General features: G+C 41.4%; 1 protein-coding gene across 2 annotated transcripts in view; it reads left to right on the top strand.

Moving 5' to 3' along the window:
• DEPTOR (DEP domain containing MTOR interacting protein) overlaps window positions 1–23,595 on the top strand; it is a 76,106-nt gene extending 52,511 nt beyond the window's left edge. For both annotated transcript variants that reach the window (XM_055704047.1, XM_055704046.1), the window contains 3 exons: window positions 2,808–2,878; window positions 3,544–3,648; window positions 22,416–23,595. In XM_055704047.1, coding sequence (XP_055560022.1) covers window positions 2,808–2,878; window positions 3,544–3,648; window positions 22,416–22,544 — 305 coding nt within the window. In that variant the 3' untranslated portion in view covers window positions 22,545–23,595. The remainder of the gene's footprint in view (window positions 1–2,807; window positions 2,879–3,543; window positions 3,649–22,415) is intronic.
• Window positions 23,596–23,820: the final 225 nt, after the last annotated feature.

The raw sequence follows: 23,820 nt of genomic DNA, 5'->3' as shown, positions 1-23,820 counted from the left end.
CTCAACCGATTCAAATCTCCTCCTAGAGACATTCCTTTGGTGAAAGTCAGAGGAGAGTTTAACTATCCAGTGGCCACTTGAGTTGCTATGAAATAACACAACTCCGAAAACAGCAGCCTCTGAAAAAAAGAGGCAGCATTGCTTCAGCCTGTCAGGGACCATTTCAACATTTTTATTTGTTTAGGTCTTACACCAGTCTGTTTAGGAAGGTAAAAGAAGCGTTGAAGCTTATTTTCCTTTTGAAAGGATTTCCTACCCCACGCCAGAAGGTTAAACACACCCATTCTTCCACAGTTCAAAATTGTTTCTTACTGTACATCTGGGAAGGGGGAAGCAGACCAGAATAGGTATTGTTTCAGCCTCTCTGTTTCCCTCAGAAACAGCTCTGAATTTCAAAGTAGAGTCCCTGCTGCCCTTTGTGCTCCTTACTATTTCAAATTTACCTGGTCTCTGCCAGTGGTGTGGGGAAGTGTTGTGCAACGGGGGAAAGCTTCAGTGGATATGTGTAAGCTTTGCTTTTGAAGGGATGCTGAAATCTGAAGTGATTACTCAAGTGCTACATGAATCCCCTTCAAAACATTGACAATGTTTTGAATCCGGAGATGAGCGAGCTAAAGTGCGTGTCGTTCCTGCAGTGCAGAGTGGCCATCAGAATGAGAGGCATAGTTGTGAGGATATTTTCTTCCTCTCTCCTTTTAGTGCATTTCCTTCTCTCTCCTTAGGCTCTGTTGGGAATTCAGTATGAAGCTCTAAATTAAAATAATTTGAGGGACTCTGTAGGATTGCACACCTAGAAGCCATAACCACCTACACCAGACCTGCTGCCCAGCTCAGGGCAATGCTCACAGAGCTGGTGGTTGTTGCATCTTTGGAGTACCTTGCTGCTGGGCATTCGGCACCACTTACCAATGTGTACCCTATACGTGTACCAATAAGTACCCTATATGCAACGAGTTTACCCCTATGTAAAGAGTGCCACAGTGTCATGTTTTGGCAGAATATCTCTCAGGTATACTTCCCAGAAATGCTCTGATAGGTTTTATATGGGGAGCTCTTTGGCCCCAGTACATCATTAATTACATCCTGGAAAACTTTCTGGGACAGATAAAATAGCATTCATGCACTGTCGGTGAACGTGTGTGTTATCTGAAGTATGCTGACTATTCCATTCCTTTATGGTTCTGATTATATATGAAGTGTCAACCCAGGAGTAGTGAGAACAAGTTTATTTTAATGCAGCTGATTACACAACACTGGAAGAAAAAGGAGAGGCTGATGTTGCCCTTGCGTAAATTCTTTTATTTGTTAAAATAAATTCTCCCTTAGGACTAGTTTTCAAATTCTGAATAGCTTTAACAGACTCATACTTGAAAGGAGACAGCAACGGGCTTATAAACAAACATAGTTTTAAGAATTATAAAATTACCAGCAATGTAGGGTAATTTCTCCCATAGCACAAGTACAGATCCACATGTTATCTCGCTTAGGTTAACATAAGGCTGTCAGATGTAAATGTTACAGAGGAATTCTTACTCCTCTGCTGGACTATAAAGTGATTTTTTTCACAGTTTCCTGCTATCCAGACCAGTAGTATGTTGCTGAACTGCATGCTAATAAACACAAGGCAGAGGTATATTTATTGTCAGGTAAGATCTCTTGTAGGCAAACACTTGAAAAAAAATCCCAGGTCACGACCTGACCAGTCATGTAGAAAAACAATCGTCAAACAAAGATAGATTTCTGGAGGTATAATGAAGGGAGGCATGCAAAGGTGTCCTGTGTGGATGATTTACCTGATTCTGACTTGTCGAATGAGCAAAATCATTCAGTTTTTTTTTACATTGACCAGGCATGCTCTGCAAAATGTAATGCTGGCTAAATTGCAGTTTGTCAAAATCCATGGGAAGCTTAAAAATATAGTATTGTTTTGTATGCTAGAATTCTCTCTACTCCCATGAATGCCATTAAGAAAGTCAAGACTGTCTTCAAATACCATCTGTGGGAAATTTTATCTTCCACCTGTGACTGGAAAGGCAGACATTATCAAAATTATTTATCGCTAAACGAAAAGCAGCTATAATTTTAAAGGTGAAGTAGGAAAATATGGTGAATGACATACATCTTTATGTTGTCCTCCATCTTGTGAAGTGTTTATAGACAGATAAAAAATGGTACAGAGAATGATACTGATTTGATTTGGCAGAACTTTAAATTGACTTTGTTCAGAGGAAAATTACCCCATTACATAGCAAGACAGTGGGGAATCACCTGCAGAAACTTTTTGGTATTTCCTTTCATGTAAAATCCCAGCCAGCTAGAGGTTACCTAGGCTGTCCCTGGATAAGATGGAGTTAGATGCCTGTGCCTAAAACTGCAGAAATCTCTTGGGGTAATTCCTGACCCAACCAGGACTTTCTTATTACTTAATTCTGTGATTCAAACAGAGGGCACCAAACATGCACAGAGCGAGTCAGGAAGAAAAGCTGCTCCATGCCGGGAAGCTCGATCACTTGTTTTAACACTGGACACGGGAACAGCCACTTCTGATGTTTGTGATAGCGTTTAGTGGATCTTGATTGCAGACAAAAAATGCCCTGATTTTCCAAAGATCTTATCATTTGTTCTCAGGGTTATTCTGCAGTCTTTTCCTTGGCTCTGTGACTACTTTCAAGCAAGTCTGCGAGAACTGAGAGCGTGTAATGGAAGTGGGACCAAAAAAGATGTTGTATCCCAATGCTGTATCTTATTTATTAAGAGAAATTGCAGAGGAATGTTGGTATTGAGTATCTATTTATGTACCTCCACAGTATTAAAGAGACCCGTGACTGCTGATGAGCTCTTGATGCCTGGAGCCCCATATGTAAGAAAAACTTTTACGGTATGTCTCCAGTATTTTTCTTTATTTTCTGCATGTTGTATGCATAAGGTAATCCAAACAGACATTTTCTGATGGGATAATTAGAGCTTATTTGCATTTGGTAAGGTTTGTACTTTAAAATCCCAAACTCCATTATCAGTGTTTCCACACATTTCAGGTCTGATGCTGTGCTTGTTTATCCTGTCTTTATGCCAATGTCATGCTGCTGACTTAAATGGCGTGTAAAATTACATAAAGCAAATAACATTTGTATTATACAAACTCATCTAGTCTTTGTGCTCCTGGTAATATTTGCTTTACAGGAGTGGATTACCTGCCCAAAGTGAAGTATCTACTTATGTCTTTCTAAACTGTGATGGGACAGAAATTTTGATTCTTGCTCACTATTAGAGAAAGCCTGTCTGTAAAGGCATTTTTTAACCTAGTCATTGGAAGTACTGATTTTTACAGTCTCCTAGTTCCACAAAAAAGTTCATTAAGAGCAAGAGGAATGATTTGGATAGAGCTTTTCCCATGAGTGATACAGCAGCCTGTACATAACATCCCTTCCTACGTGTTTGAAATATAGAGATGTTGAAATTGCTGTCTCGAGCCATTTAGATGTTACCCCGTTGAATTTCACAGAGCTGCCTGATGGTGATCATGTCCTTCTTTTCTCTTTCCAGATCGTTGGTGATGCGGTGGGCTGGGGCTTTGTGGTGCGGGGCAGCAAGCCCTGCCACATCCAGGCTGTGGACCCCAGCGGGCCGGCAGCTGCCGCTGGGATGAAGGTGGGTTTTCAAAATGGGATGATTTACTGGGAGTATTTGTGCTGCTCAGTGAAGGTCTTGGTCTGCCTGGACTTGGGGAGGGAGAGGTGCTTTTGTTTCCACGATTGAGTCAGTTTCAGGCATTTATGCACGGTGTCTTTCACCCCCTCCTGTTTCTTTCCTTCCATCCTTGAGGTTCTTCAAGTCCCTTTTCCACATGAAACTCATTCATTCTTTCCCTTTTTTTGAGTTTGGGGTTTTTTTTGGTTGGTTAGCTGGTTTTGGTGGTGTTTTGTGGGTTTTTTTTTGGTTTTTTAAATGCACCTTTTCCCAACACTGCACAGTTTTATCTTCCGTCTTTACTTTGCCATTGATGTGGTTGGTAGTATGCAGCTTCGGGACTTTGCCTATATAGGAAGAGACAAAGTCAGACATACCTATTGAAAGTGAAGCAAGCATAACCCATTCACTGTAAAGCAGTTAAGATTCAAGACATTTTGGAAAGAAGAATGTGTGATACTTTCATATTTCATTAAGAGCTGAAATAGTTTCTTACATGATTTAAGAATAAATAAATACAAATTCCATGTGAAGGCTTTTGTAGTCAGTGCAGAGCCCATTGACTTACCTGCGTGTTTGGATCACATCCTGCATGCATCTGTGAATTAATCACTGCCTTGCACAGTGGGAAAAATAAAAGGAAAGCATTACGCCAAGTACAGATAAAAGCAAGAAAGGGAAACTAGCTGCTGCATCTGCTCCGATGTCCAGGCTGGGCCAGACCCAAAGATTAAATTATCATTTTATGTCACATTTTACTGTATGGTGGCAACACAGATGAAAGTTTCAGATGTATTCCACATGCAGTCCAGTTTGCCGTGAATTTTGTCCTACCTTCTAATTCATCTCCCTTTGCCATCACACTAACCCCAGCAGCCCCTCGCCTGTATATTCACACCCACCAAGCTGGAGGCAACACGTGCTGCCATGATTCCCAGGATGCGCATCCCGCCCATTGCACAATGCCAGATCTGCCATGGCACTCTCCTTAGGAAATGCACTGCAGGGGTTTCTCCGCTCTGGCTGCTGGGCTTTTTTTGTAAATGAAACTTGCAAGGGCGTACTGTCTTTGAACATTTACTTTTTTTGAGCACGGCAGGCAAAACCCCTGGGAGGGGGAATGGCAGCTGCAGAGCCTGTCGGCGCATGCAGCACCCTGACGCATCCTGCTGGCAAACAGCTTGATTCCTGAGGGAGCTGGGATTTTTGATACGTTTTATACAATACCTAAATATAGTATACAGTTACAATTTTTTTGTATGAGGAATATACTTTTCAAATCGTAATCCTGCCTAAAATTTAAAGGTCTTTAAATTTTAAAGGATTAATTTATTCATGTATATGTTCTAGATCCTGAACTTGGGAGTTTAGTACTTTACAGCATCTTTTACTCTCTGAATATAGCAGCTAGCAATAAAGTAGATTTATTCTGAAACCTGACTTGTAAAAATAACACTGTGGTGTCATATGTGTAATCTAAGAGATTTCACTTCTGCACTCAGCAGCTTAGAGCTGAATATAGTGGGGCTTTGGTTTGTTTTTACTTCTGGTTTCATGCTGGCAGCCCTGTGACCGCACACTAAAATGTTTCAGTTAAGTTAGGTTCTTTCATATTTCACCTCTGAAACTGGTTTTATGTACCAAATTATATCCTTGTATCTTCCATTCGTGCTCTCCGTGCATTCATGTACTCTGATGGGCCGAATCCTTCAAGATGTAAGAATGTAAAATAGTCCGTTGTCCTGAGGGGAGCAAACAATTATTTTAAAGCTGGGATATATTGCCTTGAATTTGCACAAAGGACAGATCTGATTATTTTCAAAGGTGCTGCCTTTATATAAAATCGCTTTTCAGAGCAGAACTGCACGTGAAACTTAATAGCTGTATATTAGATCAGTCCCTGTTTAGACACAAAAATTGGCGCCCCATTTTCAGAAATGCTGAATACCCTTAGCCCCTGGTGAAGAAATGCCAGTTTTCTTTGAAAATAAGTTTTTTTTTGTTGAGGTGTTCCCATGGCAATAGATATGTAAATTCTAGTGCAGTATTTGAAATTTTTAAGAATCTATGTCACTTAATCCATCTGTTTATAGAACTCTTCAATCTGGCAAATTTAAAGGAATCTCATGACAAGCTTTAGATGACAGCTTCTTGAAAAAAAACCTTCTCCTGTGTGGAAGCTGCAGGAGGGGCACTTTGAAAATAGACTATTGGGCACGGTAACTTCTGGTGGGCTGGTGCAAGGAGCTTTTGTCTGCCAGCGTTGCTTTGTGCGCTACACCAAAGAAGCGCTGACAAGGAAAGTTGGCTATGATGAAAAGGGCAAGAATTTGAAGAAGAGCCAAGACTTGGCATTGCAGTTTGTAGAAAAGTTCTTGGCGGTAGCAGCAGGGTTTTTCCTCCTAAGGAGATGCATCCAGTGTAATCATTTTTGGAAATGTCTTTATTTGTAAAGCTCATGATTTTGCACTTACCTCTCTTGGAGAGCACTATATTCCTGTCTCTGCATTACACTGGGCAAATTGTTGAGAGAGGACTGCCGCCCACAATCTCATTGTAGGACCTCAGTTTGTGCACTTAAATTTCTCCCATGTATTATATAAAGCAGTAAACGTTACGGGCTCAACCTACCTGTAGGACTTTGTGGTGGCTTGCTTTCAGTTTGACCTTGGCTGGGCTGCTGAGCTGCTCCAAAGTGCTGTGAACTGGGAGCCTGAGTAGGCAGTGGCGGTGTGGTGGGCACGGCGCTGGTTGGCTGGGATGCAGGGGTCTCTGTCACACACATCCACCTCTGCATGGCTGCACTTGCCGTCGCCTTGTGCCTGACATCCTCTTCTAGGGCAATTGTCAGACAATTTAATTCTGAGAAAATCCCTTCTAGCGTGGTCTGCTGAAGAGGTATGAGAGGGTGTTAAGTTTTTTGGCTTTAAGTCTCGTTACCTCTTCTGGGGCTGGTAAATAGGGTTACCATTTACAGTATGAGGTTTCAAGTATGAAGGTGAGCAAATAATTTAATAAATATCTTGTCAATTAGTTTTATTGAAGTATTTTTAGATCTGGTTTGTTGAAGTGTGGCTGCCTGTGACAGTGTTGTGAAGAGCGTGGTTGCTGTGAGCGCGTTAATGAGTGGGAGCTGGAGGCGACGCGGGGCTGTGAAAGGAGTCAGTGTTGCGATGCGTACTTCTAAGTTATTTGCAGCTCTGTTTTGCTGTCTGCTGTCATCAGTAGTGGAAGACAGGAACAACAGGATTTTGAAGTTCCCAGGTTGCTTTAATATTCAGTACTGACTGGCTGCAAAATTCAGGTCTCTGCAGATGACGTATTGCCAGTTGTCAGGAAAAATATTTTTCCCTTTTTTCAGTGTTTTATTCTGTAAGTTGATTTCTGGTTCTGAGGTACAAAGACTCTTTGAAAAGTTACACAACTTGACTTAAAACTGGTGACTTATATTACGTACCACACGATGTTATTTAATGTGATGTCACTGCAACAGAGTGTGAAAAAACGAGCAGACCTATCTTAGTGTGAGGCTTGTGAAAGAGACAAATTAATCACCCATTTTGCTGATATTCGTTCTTCCCTTTGGCTGGGGAAATCAGTTCCCAGCTCTAACCTTTGAGGAATGGTAAAGAATATCTGGTTCCTTAAACTGATTTTGAGCAAATTACTTCTTATAGGTGTTAAACCTAAGGTCCTTGTATTGTACAAATTGTCAATGGCCACTCAAGCTTTTCTGTCCAATTCTAGTTCTTCATTATTTCACTAAGTAGCAGGGAGCTTGGGGGACCATGTATGGTCACTGGTACCAACACCACCTGTTTTGAGCTCTGCTTGGGGATTATGGTATACAGCCAGGACTATTTCATAGAATCATAGAATCGTTCAGGTTGTAAAAGACCTTTAAGATCATCGAGTCCAGCCATTAACCTCACACTGCTTATAGGTTCAGCATGGTTCTGCTCTCCTCCTGATCTTTAGAAGCTGGCACAGGGTGGAGGTCAGCCTCATAAATTTTCTGCCTGTGCCATCGTCTTCTGCATTCTCATATGATTATATCAGGTCCAGGTCCTCAAATGGTTTCACTAGCAGGATAAGAGCCAAATCTCAAGTGTAACTGAGTAGCCACTGTCTCATGGAGCAGATCGAGGTCATCAGGCTCAGTTTCCCTGCAGTCACAGGAACATAGGTACTATCTGATAAATCCAGAGGATCCAAGTACTGCCACAATCATAAAGTGTTACAGGCTTGTAACATAAAGGATTAAAAGATACTCACTATAAGGTGCCAACTGGGGGGAAAACCAACCCAAAACCATGTGATGTCAGAGGAATTGCCAGTGCCTTCAATTCCTGCAATAGGAAGAAATTTGAACTGTGAGATTCTCAGGAGGTTGAACGTACCCCATGCTGCAGAGAAACACAAACCCTATTCCATGGTCCTTGTCAATCTGACCTCAAACCTGGTGACGGCTCAACAGCTGGACAAGCAAGATAAACCAGTCAAAAAATCTTTAGAAAACAAAACCAAAAAAAATCAAAATAATAATTAAAAAATTACTCCCTCAGTAGAAAATATCCCATTTGTGGCTGTGGCCAATCTCCAGTGCTTTACAGGACAGTGGGAAAAGTAGAGAAGCTTGGACATCATAAGTGAGGAACCTCTTCGTAACTCCTAAAGGCAGCCTAGTGGGAGCTTGAAGGCTGGTATTTATATTGTGTAAATGAGGCACAACAAACTTCCTTCTATTTAACCCTACTCCATGAGGCTTAGGAAAGGGAAGAAACCTCAGTGTTTGGTGCGTGGTCTGACCCTTTAAAGCACTGGGGAGATACTCCAGTGCTAACTGAAGGTATCCAAAAGCTACTTTCACTATCTCATGTAACTGAGCTTTAAATGAGATGATGAAGTAGGTTTGGATAAATATTTATGCTGTGCACTAGCATATGGTGTTGTTCAAGCAGATGCAATTCAGTCGTAGAATTCTTATCTTATACCAACATGTTACTGATTGTAGAAAAGCGTAAATTACACAAGCTGCCATCTGTTTTCAATTACCGCATGAAAACACTGAGGCAGGTTGGTATTTTCCTTTAGCTGTGCTATCAGCTCACTGCTGAATTTGATAATTACATTAGAGTGAATTCAGAATGAATGCATTTGGTAATGTGAACACTCAAAAAAAGTTGCTGACAAACTGCTTTCATAGCTTGTCCATAAATAGAGAAGCAGCAGAGCTAAACGCGTATAGCACTCCGTGCAATGAATGCCACTACTGTAGGGCTTGAATATAAATGTATATGTTTCAAACATGACTCTGTAAGCACCTCATTTTCTGATAGTATTTAATTATAAGCTATGACATAAAGGTCCATTCTCCTTCATAGAAATGTGGAAGCTGCATTCAATCAGCTGTGACTAGAGAAATCTAATTTTAAGAAATCAGATTTGTTATTTTACCGTAAGATCAACGCTGATTTTGCAAAACCAAAGAAAATTCAAACAAATTTTAGCTCTGTCTTTCACTTTATGCAGCTGTAACCAGAACCTCAGATTTTGTGTGCCATTATCCACCTCAGAGATTGGAGAGCTGAGCAGGGTAGCCATTAGCCTTGAACATCCTGTACATCATGCTCAAGAAGAGTGGTTAAGACATGTTAGGAGCATAGTAAGAACATAATGGTCAACAGTTCGGATGCTGTTTTTTCCCCATTTGATATTTAGTAGAAATCTTTGTCAAATACTCTAAAGAAAAATTTAGTAAGGCAGCTGTGTTAGTAGCGTGATTCCACAGAAGTTGGAAGAGATTAAATATTTGTGAATGTGGAAATACGCAACTCTGCCATCAACATCAGAAGTGGATTAGTGGTTAGTTGTCCTTGACAACTGTTTAACAGCGTGTATAGCAGTCACTGGACTTTCCTGAACGACACATGAATCTGTGCCTGGGTGTTCCTGCTCTGTGTCTGCCTTCTCTTTTTGGTCTGTGATCATCATTTGCTCAAGGAGTTTGCTGGTAAGCTGTGGTGATGCCTTTCCCAAAGTTTCCATTTCCATCGGATGTTTTTAATTAACCTCAATTATTAGTTCCAAATTTTTTTTTGAGTGAGTCCTGTCACCACTTTTCAATAAGTTGGATCTACCCTAAACACCTGTGACTCTAACTGTACTGGGATTATTGCCATCAAAATTATCACGATGACTTGTGACATGTCATAGTGACCATTGAGTACTGGTCAGCAAACTGTATTGCACCCATCTCCTCTTGTCTGAGAGTTTTCTGAATTTAGCCCTTTTACCAAAGTAGGGGCTTCTCTTGCTGAAGGAAAATGAGATTTTGTAAGCTGCATTGTGTGTTGCTGCCAGAACTTTGTCTGATTGCCGGAAGGAGACAAGGTTTGTCAGATCTCTCCTTTGCTTTCAATTACAGAATACTACAAGTCCAACAGCAGAGTCTTGAAGTCCTTGATCATCCTTTGCATTAGCACAGTGTCTTTAGGTTGACTGAAATCATCCAGTGTTTTCCCAGCAGTCCCCCTTTCTCTGCATCACTGGGAATCCCAGTGCAGCATTGGATGAGCTGCTAGTCAGTCTCTGTTCTGCCCCTTTGCTGCACCAGCGACTCAGGCTGTTGTATCCCCCTTCTGTGGTGGAAGCCCTCTCACTGTTGGACCTCTCTGAGTGTCAGGAGACTGTCTTAGAGACCCTGGACCACTGGCCTGCTGGTTGGACACAGACAATTTGGATTTGGATTCTCTTCTTTACCCTGTCACAAACCTTTTGTGCAACTACACCGACTGTTTTCCTACCAGCGTACATAGGTATTCTTTTAAGGTAGTTTGGGTTTAAACAGATGGAAAATGCTAACAAATCTGACATGCTATCAAACATAAGCAAAATGTTTGATAAGTAGATCCATTTTGGTACCAGTACAAATGAAAAAGCCTTTAGGTTTGCTAAAGTTTCCCTGTGTTCCATGGGGCTGTGGTTCACAGTCTTGGTTTCCCAGTCTCAGGGCAATACGTGCATCCGAGTTTACAGACTGGACCTGCAGACTCCCGAGCAGCAATGTTCCACTGACATGGGCTCTAAATGAGTTTCAAACTTCAGTTTGGATGACTCTTCTCTTTCTAAGCCGTCCTCCTCCCATCCTGACAGGAAATTTGTGTCTGTATTAACTCTGAACACTTTCGTTGTGACATACCACCCCGCCATCCCTGTGCAGGTTGTGACTGTTCCAGGGATAGAGACTTTATATTTCCAGTGCTACCTTACTTCAGTCTCTGCTAATCTTTACCAAAATTCTCCTCTGTTTTACTCTGTTTTCCACTAATAAATCATTAAACTCTTAAGTATGACATTCTAGTTCTTTCAAAGCTATGATGAAGCTGTTGTTTTCAGAGATGTCAGAATTTATCCTACATTCCTGCTTTTTTTTTTTATTATTATTTTGTATCTCCATTTTTCTGTTTGTTTCCTTGGTTTGCCTTGCTTCTTTCCCCACAGCGTTGTTTAAGGATCCGTTTGTTTTGAGGATGTCTCTTCTGGGGCCGCAGTACTTCTGTTGAAGTTGTTTTGGATGGTCAAGTGAACCCCACCCTTGTGAAGACGCCTCTGGGTGCACGGTCACCACCATGTAGATGGGGTGGGGGACTGTGCTCGCTTCCATGGGCTGTGGGCTTCTGTTCTTCTGAGTCAGTGGACATAAAACCAATGGAAAAGGAGATGCCAGCTTTATGTTGGGCTCGAGACTAGCTGCGTGCTGTGACCATCAGCACTTGCTGTTCCATGATAAAGAAATCAAAACTCCATGTATAAAAAGACAGCCCCCAGAGGCATAAGGGGCAAGATCCACCCCCATGCAGACAGGCAGCGTGGTGCTCCGGCACCACTCTTGCAGGAGGTAAACTGCAAACTGCGTGCCCAAAACAGGGAAAAATTATTATTATGGTTTTTAGTCCTATTTTTGAACTGCAGGATCCAAGTTGTTCACTATAGGGAAAGGAATTAAGGCAGTGGGAATTCCTCGGTGAAATATAAACGGAGTGGCTTTAGCTTTCTGAGTATAAATTTCACCTTTAACAGTGAATTTCTGTTTTCTTCCCCCTAAACTTATAGGACACAGGTTTAGCAAAGTTCTACTTGCGTATCCCAGACCTGAATTTTGGCCTGCAGAACAGTATTAGATTTCCAATAACTCTGTGTGACTTTTTCTAAAGACTCTTTTAACAGAGAGAGAGTTTTACTGGGCAATAAAATTACTTTTTTTTTTTTTCTTTACAACAACTGAAACCTAAGGCAAATACAGAAAGTTTCATAATAGCTCAGAGCTCTTTTTTCTGCATTCACAGCAGTGTAGTTGAGTTAGAATCAAATTTGTTTGTAGACCAATGACCTAAAATGCTCTTGGACAACAAGAAACCTACTATACTTATGTCTGTCCATTGGCTCCTTCTCATCAATAGTTAATATAATTAATGGAAAAAAAATTGTCTGCAAGTTCATAATCGGTGGTCTGTGGATGTTTTAAATTTAATCACATTACTGTAATAAAAAATACGTTTACATATTCTTTTCAAGTAAGTGTTTTTTTATGGCAGGATAACGCAGATATCTGAACACTCTGCATTTATGAAAGTGCTTTCTTGATTGTTTCCGGAGTCTTACAGCTGGAGCCATTCAGAACGAGAGAGAAAGCAGTCTTGGTTTCAGCTGCACTGTAAAACAGGGCTGTGTCTGTGTTTTGCTACAGCTTCCAAATTGCAGCATGGTCTGTAGCCCATTGAACGGCGAGATCTAGCACCGGCCAGAACAGCTGGGACCTTGCCCTCGCCTGAGCTTCCTTAGGCTACTGCTGGTCAGTCTTAGGTAGTCCAGGTTTTCTAAAGAGAGGACTGTCAGCTGAAAAACTTGTCTGCAGAATGGCTGAAATCTTAGAGTATCCTAAGTGTCTATAAAAAAAACACATAAAATCAGACGTCAGTACAGCAAAATGCTGGCATTTTGAACTGCTTTTGCTCTCAATTGAGGGTGAAAAGCACTGTGTATTATTAGGTTTACTTGCAATATCCATTTTATTTGAAGCCTGGAAGGGGTCCTCAGGTGCTGTTGGATTTACAGCATTGTGGCTATCACAGCTCTCTGCCCTGAGTACTTCAGGGATGATGCTGCTCGCCAGCTGTCTGTTTTACAGAACCCTTCCCTGCACTTTTCTGTGTCTTACTTCGTTGCTGCTCAGGACACTAGCTGGCTTCCTTTCATGATATAAGTGAACGATCCGGGAAACATGTTGCACTAAAGCCAAGGCTCTGTTTAGCTAGTCAAACACATGGAAAAACAATTGCACTTTTGTCTGTGCAAGCGGAGAGCAGCTGTTTGTCTCAAATGGTGCACACTGCTCCTGCTCATTGTAGCCTTGATACCGGAGGGTGCTGAGGGTGCCCTGTGGGGATCCAACTGCCCTTGGAACTCCCTTGTTTGGGCTGGTTTAGGGATTGTTTCACCTTTAGCCATTCCAGTTATTTTTTTTCAGAGCTGTTCTGTGGTAGGTATCGAATTGCAGTATACAATAAAAACACTTATAACGTTAAGCATGCAGTCACTGGTTTGCTTTCCTGATGTGGCCCAGCCCAGCTTGGCTTTATCTGTGGGTATTTCTCGCTGGGACTCAGATGAAGTCAGTCATTTTACACACCAATTCCCAATTAGGGCCGTGAGAAGCAGTGGCCTACATTTCCCTATTCCATATTTATAGAAGGTTTGCATTTCAGGGCATTAGGTCCTTATGTTATTACCCTCCAGGTATCTACAGATAGATTTGATTTACCTAATGTGAATAGTTCCCATTTGCTGTATCAGTGTTTGCCTGGCTGCTCGGTCTATCCGTTGGGGTTACTCTGCCGCCACGGAGCTGAGACTCACGTACAGAGCAAGAGCAACCCACCCCAAACCAAGAGCTGTTCTCGTGGGCTGCTGGCTCAGTGATTCCACCAGCAGAAAGGGAGGGATACAGACACTATCTAAACCAACAATGAGGCCCTTTGAGAATCTATGACTTTTTATATTATGTGACATTATATTATTGGATGTCTTAATTTTTTTTATATTACGTAGGTTTTATATTATGTTGTTTAATTTCTGATTTTTTTTTTCAGTTGGAGACCGATGAGTTTGGAATACTCTAAAAAACCCCAGTCTTTTTTAAAAACAACAAAAAAAAAAAGTATGTAATGAGTATGTGTAATGAAAACATGTAACAAACCCTTGCTCAGGCAAACCATCCCTACCAGACTTCAGCCACAGACCAAGATGGAGTGCCAGAATTATCCACTTACGTTTGTAATTCTGTAAATGGAGTTAGTTTCCTCTGCTATGCCTTGTACTGTGCTCTGCTGGTACCCAGTTTCTAGCCCACTGATGGAGCAGTGGGCCAGCTTAACACTGGTGTAAAGATTGAACAAGAAATGTGTTCCTCTAGAGAGAAAATCCTGTGTTTATGCAAGACCTGGATACTTGCCTACTCCCACACCACCCACTCTACAGCCAATTACACATTTGGTAGAGATATTTACTGAGCTGAACACACAGCTGCAATTTATTCTGTTTCATCCAGTAACCTCAGTTATGTAGAAAAGGACATTGCATGATTTTTTAACCTTCCGGTGACGTGCAGTAGGTTTTGATTTGTAAGGTTCCAGCCTTGATTTACTAAACCTAGCAAGATTGCATGAATTCTTAAAAAAGAAGAAAGAAAAAATTCTAACTGGAAACATAACTTTTTGGACCTCTGATTTTCATCTCTTTTCCTCATTCCACTGTGACAATGTAAGGCATAGCAGAGCGAGAGCAAATGCTTTAGTGCTGCCTGTGTTTACTTTTATTTAGAAGGTTGGTTTTGGGTCTTAGGCTTTTCTGTGGCAGCACGTTCAGCATCTCTGTGGCCTGAGCTCTTTGCTGAGCATGGGGATTCCTCTGCTTCATGGCTATGAGTTACCTATTAAAATAGAAGAGCCCCTGTGTCAGTATAAATGCAGATTGTGTGTGTGTGTACAAGAAGTTGAGCTCTACGCCCTCTCTCCACTGTTGTTCCCTGCCTCACATTTCTCTGTGCTTGTTCCTTCTGCCCTAACATCCATCTTGCCATTGATTTCCCTGGGACTTTAAGTGATCTGAAAACTTAAGCTGCAGTTTAGTGACCTAAGTGTAAGCTGCTGCCAGAAAGGTTGATCCTATCTTTACTTCCTTTTCATCTACCTCTTTCCCTTTGCCTCCAACCAGATCCCTATCTATTGCCTCCTTCCTCCAACCATGTCAGGCACATCAGGGAATTTATTTTGCCTGGAGACAGGTCCTTTCATTTATTTATTTTTGCTGGCACAAGATTAAAAGGGAGCGGTGCCTGGCTTTGGTGCATTGTTCCCCAGAGCCAGTGCAAAGGGACAGGAGCAATTCTTGGGAGTGCAGGCACCAAGTCTGGCTATGAGCCCTCCTCCCCTTTGGAACTGGTTTGATACCCGGATCCACAAAGTCCTTGGCCATTCAGGCCGAGGGTATCCCTTTCTGCTGGCAAAAAAAGTGGTGGAGTCCTAGGTCAGGTTACTGATCCAGCTTTTAATAAACAAAACTTTGCCCCCCATATTTCTTTTAAAAGTGAGATTAGCTCTTTACACCCTAAGGAGATGGAAACCTCACTCTCTGGCATTGTCACTAAAGATTTTGCGTACAAACCCATGTTGTGGTGTGTGAGGTAGAAGATGCTGATGTGGTAATTAGCTTGGAAGGTTTACTCAAGAGATCTAACAACTGGCAGGGCAAACCTGTGGGTTTACGCGCTTGTAAATAGCTCCTTTTTCAATGGTAACTGCGATAAAAAGTAGAAAGGGTGTAATTTTTTATTCGTGTGTGACAAAATAACAGACATAGATGGGAGTGTTTACTTTCACTCATTTCTTAACTACTTCATATTTCATATTTAAATTACATTTTAAAAATGATGCCTTGGTTTCCATCTGTTTACGTGAGAGCACAGTGGTGCTCGGGAGGCGAGAGTGGGAGTAGCAGTTCCCAGCATCCCTAGAGGAGCAAGGAGAATGTGAGGGGGAGAAATCCCACGGGACGGATACCTTGTCCTTTGAAACGGTGGAAGCTTGGATGTCCCCTTCCTCCTTGCTGAAGGCTGGAAAGCTGTGTTTCAGATGTTACACCCTTGTAGCACCTAAGCCTTCCACAAATTTTTCTGAAATCTGTCAGCAAGATAAGAAAAGCCAAAGCAGATATATCTCCTTTTTAAGTGATGGTAAAGAATAATTTATCTTTTTTTTGCTTCAATTTTACTTCTCTGTTGCAAGAGTTCAGTAACCTTCACAGGTGAGAGCTGTGGCCGTACCACAGGAATCAGCCAGTTAGTCTTCTATCTTAGAAGTGGCCCAGAGTTTTAAAAAGTATCTACAAGGTGTGAAGAGCTTGATTTCTCGGGTATTCTGCTTAAGGCATCTCCAGGTCACTGACAATTGCTAAATGTTAATCCTTCAGCCCCAGTTTGCATGGGTGCTTGTAAGGAAGGGTTCTTACTGGCAGACTGTCCTGGTATTTAATAGAAATCAGGATCTGGCAGATCTGTCATGCAGATTACATGTAGAAAACAGATGATTTTGCTAGCTGAACGTGAAGAACCTTTCCTCTGGAAGATCTCAGTGCATTTCAGAATACCATAATGAAACAATTATAAGCTTGAGCTACTCGACCAGCTGATCCTGTCCCTGAAGGTTTAGTAGGACATGAAAAAAAGCATTTACTTATACTTATTGAGGGTCTCTAACAGAAATATAAGCAGGCTCTTTCTGTAATGGATTTAATTTTAATTTTCATTAGCAAGAAGAAAAGCAAACCCACTAACACTAGACTATTCTTTTCTTTTTGAAATAGTTATGTTGTCAATTCTGGTATCAATTTTATTCTGTAAAATTGTCAAAATACACTTTTCTTTAGACAGCTCTGAAAGAAGTTATACTTAGAAGCTTTTATTTTAGTTCTTAGGAAAATTGCTGAAGAACTTTCCAGGGTTGAAAATAACTCCTACATTTGCCTGTATTCATCATTCCTATTGGATGCTAGTAAGTTTTTAAAAAAAAGACCAAAGAGAAACCGGAACATTTTTCCATGTATTTTGGGAATGGCTTGCCTTAAAGTAAAAATTATCTGTGTAACACATCTGGCATCACATCAGATGGTAAGAAGAAGTAACAGTCAAAGGAGCATGTCCTAAACTATCTGATAACTCTATGTAAATGAGTGTGCGTACAAACTAGGAACAGAGCAAAGGGTTAAATCCAGTCTGTCCCATGGTGGATGACTGAGCCAGCCCTGATTTGCACACAGCTTTCCCAACAACTGCCTGTTTCTGTGCAATGCGCTAATGACTTTTGAAGTACCTCGGTTTCAAAGGGATCTGCTCTGCAGCAGGATATGGCCCTGGTTTGAGCTGCCAGCTGCTAGAAATCTGTTTCAGATCTGTGCAGAGTCCAGGGGTGGAATCCTGGCTGCTCCAGAGTGAAAGATTAGTGCAAGGCTGGATTTCACTCTCTCTCTCCAGCATTTTTTAAGATTTCCCTTCAGGCAGTTGCCACATGTACAATAATAATCGCACCTTCAGTGCAAATGAATTGGTGGCAATGTTTTCAGCATCTCTTTACACTATTAACACCTGATGCCAGAGCAGCTATCAGTGTCAAACAGCCGGTGAAAACCTTGCCGTTTGCTTGGCCTTGGTGCTGCCGGAGGAGAAAACTCAAGAATGCTGGTAGAGACTTTGTGCTTTGCAGTCTTAGATGCTGAATTACTGCCCAGATAATTGGGTAAAATATCAGTGCTGCTGAAACCCAGTATTTTTTCCCACCATCTGTAATGTGTCATTGCATAATCTAGCTTTGTATTCAAGAATGTTAAGCCCAGGTTGTATTTGGTAACATTGATTTCTTTGGTACCTACTTGATCTGTATTTGTCATAGTGTTTGTACTCTCTTTCTTAAAGAGATGTTAGGCAAAAGATAAAAGCAGAGTGGATTCCAGACACTGATCCTGACACTGAAGTGTAAACGATAAATCCGTTGAGAATTAGAGCCTTAACCCACAGCTGCCGAGGTGGGACGCAGACGTCTGCCGCTGTGGAGAAGGGCAGACCCCCATGCCGCCTCCTCTATGCCTGTGTGTGCATTTGTGTTTCTCTTCATCCCAAGCTTTTTAAAAACTTTTATGTCAAATTAAAATGACTGTGTAATCATGGTCGTGTCCTACTGTTCTGAGATACATTATCTTTTGACTCTGTGCGGCTGTTACTTGCTTCATGACCGGTGATGAATGGCTGTGCATGCTGCATCTGTAAATTGAAACGCTTCTTTAAAACTGTCTCAAAGAACATTGCAGTCATTGCTTCAGCCAAGTTCTGTGGTGGGAATTTCCAGCTCTTCATGATCTTTCACAGCACCCTTCTCAAAAGTGTGCCTCGAAGAAGAAAGGAAATTTTTAAAGGTTTGTATATAAAAATACATTAAATTGAAAAAAGTCCAGCAGGCAAGGCCTGGTTCCACTGTGACTAAAGCCTACAGTGCAAACGCGTCTGAATATCCAAGGATCTAGGCTAACTGCTTATCCTCAAGCAATATTCCTGTAACATTCATCAATATTAAGGTTATCCTGAGGCAGAATGCTAAGTAAGAATTAGTGACAGGTATGCAATGCTTTTATTCAGTAGTTGGCTTGAAGGTAGTTGTGCAGTTCCACACTGGTGCCTGCAGCCTGGGTCTGACATCCCTCGGGAGCATCCCGCAGTCATCCTCAGCTCCCGATCAGTGCTGGCTCAGCTGCCCAGCCCCCGTGCGGGCAGCCCCCTGCGAGGGAGCAGGGCTTTGGTTTGCCCAGGGGGCAGTTCTCCTGGCAGGAAGATTGAGGGGTGTGGATGTACATCTCCAGGGCAGCTTGGCAAGGCCAAGTAGGGGCAGGCAGCCAAAGCTTGCCGTGGTGGGAAGAGCGATAACCAGGGAGGGGGAGGGAAGGGTTGTACAGCTCCAAGTACAGCACAATCCTGATTTTGGCCATTAAATGTTTTTGTAACTAATTATAATTCCTCTTCCCGCCATCTTCAGTTTGCTGATAAATGGCGTGACACATCTTTGCTAACTCCCGTGAGTGGTAGGTTACCAGATCCTTTCTGTTCAAATGTAAGCCCAAAGCTGAACTTTTCCTTTTCCTGGGAACACCTGGATTTGGTTAAACCTTCTGTATGTGCCAGTGGAAACCTGCAGAAAGACAGCGGTGCCTTTTCTGCTATCCTGACTTCTGTGGGCTGCTGCCAAGGTGGGGAATTGAAATACTTAACAATAAATGTTTATTACTGTAGCATTTAAATATTTGAAATTAATTAAGAGAGTCTTTTAATTTCAGTGTTACTTTATTTAAGTGTTATTGTTTCTGTGGTTTTTAGATCACCGCATCCTGACCAAAAAAATGGTCGGAATTTATTCTGGTCTTTGTCGTTTCTTGGTCTGAGGGGTAAAAATGGACGCTTATCTCCTGTCAGATTCCTTGGAGAGCTATGAGGAAATGAGCAATAAAAGGCTCTTTGAGTCTTTTTTAACTTTAGTTTATTATCTATTATAGTTACTGATGTGTGGAAACCAACAGAGAAATTTTATGTGTTTGCAGTTACAAAGCCCTTAACAGCTGTAGCTACAAGCTGAGCACCTACAGCTTTTTAAAATGTGTTTTTATAAATGTAACGTTAAATCATCATGATTTTGTAAACCAGTCTCCTTAAGAAAATTCTTGAGATAATAATATGTGGGTAGATATACTCATTCGGAGGTGATTTGTGGGTACTCACTCACTCTCACTTGTTTACTAACTCCACCAAGAGAGCAAGGCATGATGTGGGCTTTTGTGGGGCAGGACTGATGATGGCGAAAACGCGCGTCTCATTCCCCCTGGCTGGGTGCAGTGCTGGGTGGAGAACCAGGGCGGGGAGAAGAAAACTGGGTGAGTCAAGGGCACTCAGCATACCAAAGGGCTCAGAACCGTGCAAAACTCTCTTTTCATGCAATTTTAGGACAGAAGTATGCTTTTCTGTGCATTGTCCTGCTCTCTGTATTCCTCTTCTCATCTGGCTTGGGTGGACTTTGTGCATCTAATCCTGTCCACTGGAAACGGTGAAACTAATAAGCCCTTTGGATCAAGTGCAAAGGGCAGCACGAAGGGGACTGTTCTCAGCCTGTACGCATTGCTGATTAATAATACCGCCATGGGCATACATTAAAAAAAAACAAAACCCCCAAAAAACCCCACAACCCATTGAGAATGCAGACATGTCAACTCTTGTCTTTTGCGTAAGAAATGCACTCCTTGGCATTCAGATTGCTGTTCACTACTGTGGTGCCCATATAGCCCCCATTTACACCATTGCAGTCCTGGTCTGAGTGACTGGCCAGCCTGGAAAGTCTGTTCCTTTGCCAGGGACGTTCCCCAGAGGCCTCCGAATGCCCCTGATATGATCCAGCATGCAGATGTATCCATCACACGCTTGCATGCTTGTCCCTGGCCAGACACGAGACCCATGCATTGGGATTCCAGTAACTTGAGAAGTCTGAGAATATGCAGCAGTAAAACAAACATCAGCCATTCAACTTCCAAAAATTGCATTAAGCCAGAAGAGACAATGTTATTTCTGCAGGTCTGTTTTAAATCAACCCAAGTATTATACTGGAGCCAAAGCTATAATTCAGTAAAACTTGATACAATCTTGGAAGGCCACAGAAAGTGTTAAGAAATACCACTGGAAGTTGAGACCTGTAGATACTGCAATAATATGCATTTTAAACTACAGAGACATGCCTCTTAAATACCATTTGAGGCACACTGCAGAGGATGATGGGTTACCTTTTCAACAAAAATCCTTAAAATTCAGAAGGTTTTGTCTGCATGCAAAACCTGAACCATTTTCCCAATGCTTGCAGCTGAAATACTGAATATGAATGTATAGGAAAGATGCATCCATAGTGCCATGGAAGTTGGCTAAGTGGAATGGCTGATGGCCATACTCTGATGGTCATTTAGGCTCCCTGTAAGGCTGCCAGCCAGGATCTTCAGCTCTGTAGGGGAGTTCTGAGGGCAAGGGGTAAGGCGTAAGAGAGACCTCTGCCTGCCCTTCAGGGGCTGCTGCTGCCACTCTTCCTGTGCAGAGGCTTTAAGGAGCAGAGATTAAAGTTGTTGGTGGCATTTTTGATGAAATGTTACATTTTTTTGGATTGGCTTTTCTTCCTCTGTAATTTTCCTTAAATGGAACATCGATGGCTACATTCTGTACATTCTGCGCAAATACAAACTGAGTTTCACCAAATGTTTTACTTGAGAGGGAAGGTGGCTGGTGCACAAAAGTTAAATGACTTGGCTCTGAGAAAATCTGTTTTAGAGCCAGCATGGGAAGACACCAGAGCTGCTTCCCACCTCTCCTGCATGCATTTATTTCTGTGTTGTGTTTCTGCCTAAATAGGAAAAGTAAAAAGATAAAATAAAGCATGAATGTCTCTAGTGATACTTGCTTCATATCTTCTTTCTTACAGACTCAAGATGACTTATGAGTAGTATAACCTTCTACTGAATGTATTGTTTTCATTGAAATATCAGGATAACATTATTGCTTTAGGCTCCATATTTTTATCATTAAAAATACAGATCTAGACACTACACATTTTTGGCCTTTTTACCAAATACTGTAATATTATGATTGGATACAGAGAAGGCTTAATGGTTTTGAGGAATCAATATTGTGATCTTTCTTTTCCTCCACAGTCTTTTACAATATCAATGTGACTTCTTTCTGATGAACTCTTTTAAGATACACAGTGGTGTCGTCAGAATAGAAATATTCTGATATTCTATCAAGAAATATTTTCGGTAGAAATATCAAGACTTTTTGCTCAGAAAGTGGCCTCTGACGGTACAAGACTTTCAGCAGTTGAATTTGTTACGGCTCTTAAAAACACAATATTAGCGTACTTGAAATTAATTAATGAGTCATACTTGCTGAAGAAAACCAAAAACTGTACACATAAAAAGTAAAAATAACTACATCTGTAAGAAAATCTCCTGAAAATGACAGTGACATTTTAATCCATCCTAGTACTGACTTCATCTTCCATGGTATTATTTCCAAGAATCTGGATCCTTTGGGTTCGTGTTGTACTGGTGGAGGTTTTGGCACTGAATCTAGTGAACTCATCATCCAGACCTTGCTCTGAGCCTGGAAATACGACGCATATTTTTACTATGATTACCAAGAACTGTTTAAAATGGTTTCTATGAAAGTGTTTAAGGCAAACTAAGAGTAATGGGCCTTTTGCAATGGCCAGAGCTGTCTTGTCCCATATTGTTTGCAAAGTGCCATCGATATTGGAAAATATCATTGTTAGAAGAAAAATATAATTATTATAAGAAAAGTGATTGATGTAGGACTTCAAAATTCCATCTATTTGAAAGTTGCATTGATGTTTTTAAAAAAATCACAGAAAATTAACTTGCCAGATTGATTCTAAGAAATGTGGTTTTCTTAAGAGTGGTGAATGAGATGGTGTGAAGAGTTCTGGAGGTTTTGCACACCCAGGAGTTGAGAATACATCTGTGTAAACAGCCTTACAAAAAAAGTCTGATGAGTAACTTGTTTTGCTACTTGCTTTTCTCCTCAGGTTTGCCAATTTGTCGTATCTGTCAATGGCCTCAACGTTCTCCATGTGGACTACAGGACAGTGAGCAACCTCATCCTGACTGGCCCTCGAACGATTGTGATGGAGGTGATGGAAGAAATAGAGTCCTGAGAAGGAAAAAACCTCTTACAGGACACTTTTGTGAGAGAAATAGCGACAACTGGTGGAGCAGCATGACACAAGGAGGAAGAATGTTGCTGTGTCTAAATAGATGATTTTGCTTTTAGGGGAGGGGGGCTGTCTTCATTTAACAATAATAGCACTGGTGGTGATGCTAAAAAGTGGACAATTGATACCAGCATGTTTTCACTAAGGACTTTTCTTTGCCCAACGGAGACAAGGTTAAGGCCTTTAGTTTGTCTGTCCAGCCATGTCTGCGTCGGTCAGAATGGTTTCCCACCTGAGAGGCTGTGCAGATATCCTCACGGTCCACACTGGATCAGAGCACTTCAGGAGATGAAAGAACCAAACACTGTGGGGTTAGGATGTCACAGATGGTTTGCATATCATATTTACGTCAGTAGACATCCTCCTGGTGTCCAGCTTTGTTCGAGGAGCGTGTGCCGTCACAGTTGCTCTCTTCTCGGGCGAGGGGCAGCTGACTCAATGCTGGCTTGATTGCAATCAAACACGAATGAACTGCAGATGCATGAAAAAAAAAAGTGTCCATTCTCTGCAGAGGATACTCTGGTATGAATGCTTGGGTCTGACTGAATACATGGTTTAGTCTAGAAAGAAAAATTCTGCAAATAGAAAAGCGTGCGGTACTTTCACAAAATCTGCCTTTGAAAATTGGACTTTTTCTTTTAGATGCCAACACCGGCTTAGGTGCTCAAGTATAAAATATTGATTTTGGTTCTTTCCTTATCTGTAAAGGAAAGGTGTCTCAGCCTTGCTGTTCATCACTTTGGAGAAATTTTAGACACCATTCCTGGAAGAAGAATGTTTAGGAGGTTGAAATGGAAGATTCTCAGTGTTAGAATTAGCAATGATACATCCAGATGTTCCAGTAGAGAAAGTACACTTCAAATTGAAGCAATGTACTTGAATGTACATTAAGCTTGTTAGCACTTTCCAATCATCTAATGTTTTGCAAACTACAGACTTGCCACATGAGTTGTATTTGACACTATTACTAATAAAACATTATATTTAACTGACACTTACTCTTTTTCAAACAGCAGGGTTTCTTCATTGGTGAATTCATGAAACAAACCTTTTTAAAAAATGTATCTACAAATTCCATATTCTGCAGACTTAGGTGAACTCCTCAACTTGATGGTAAGTGCACTGCTTGGGTTTTCTTTGATCTTTGAACTGAATAAATAAATGCATCCTTGTCCACAGAATTAAAAATACATATTGCAGACTTTCTCTGCTCTCTGAA

Source organism: Falco cherrug, chromosome 3 (assembly GCF_023634085.1).
Source record: "Falco cherrug isolate bFalChe1 chromosome 3, bFalChe1.pri, whole genome shotgun sequence".
NCBI lineage: Eukaryota > Metazoa > Chordata > Aves > Falconiformes > Falconidae > Falco > Falco cherrug.
Note: the sequence above shows the minus strand (reverse complement) of the source record. Positions and strands in the feature narration are given on the sequence as shown.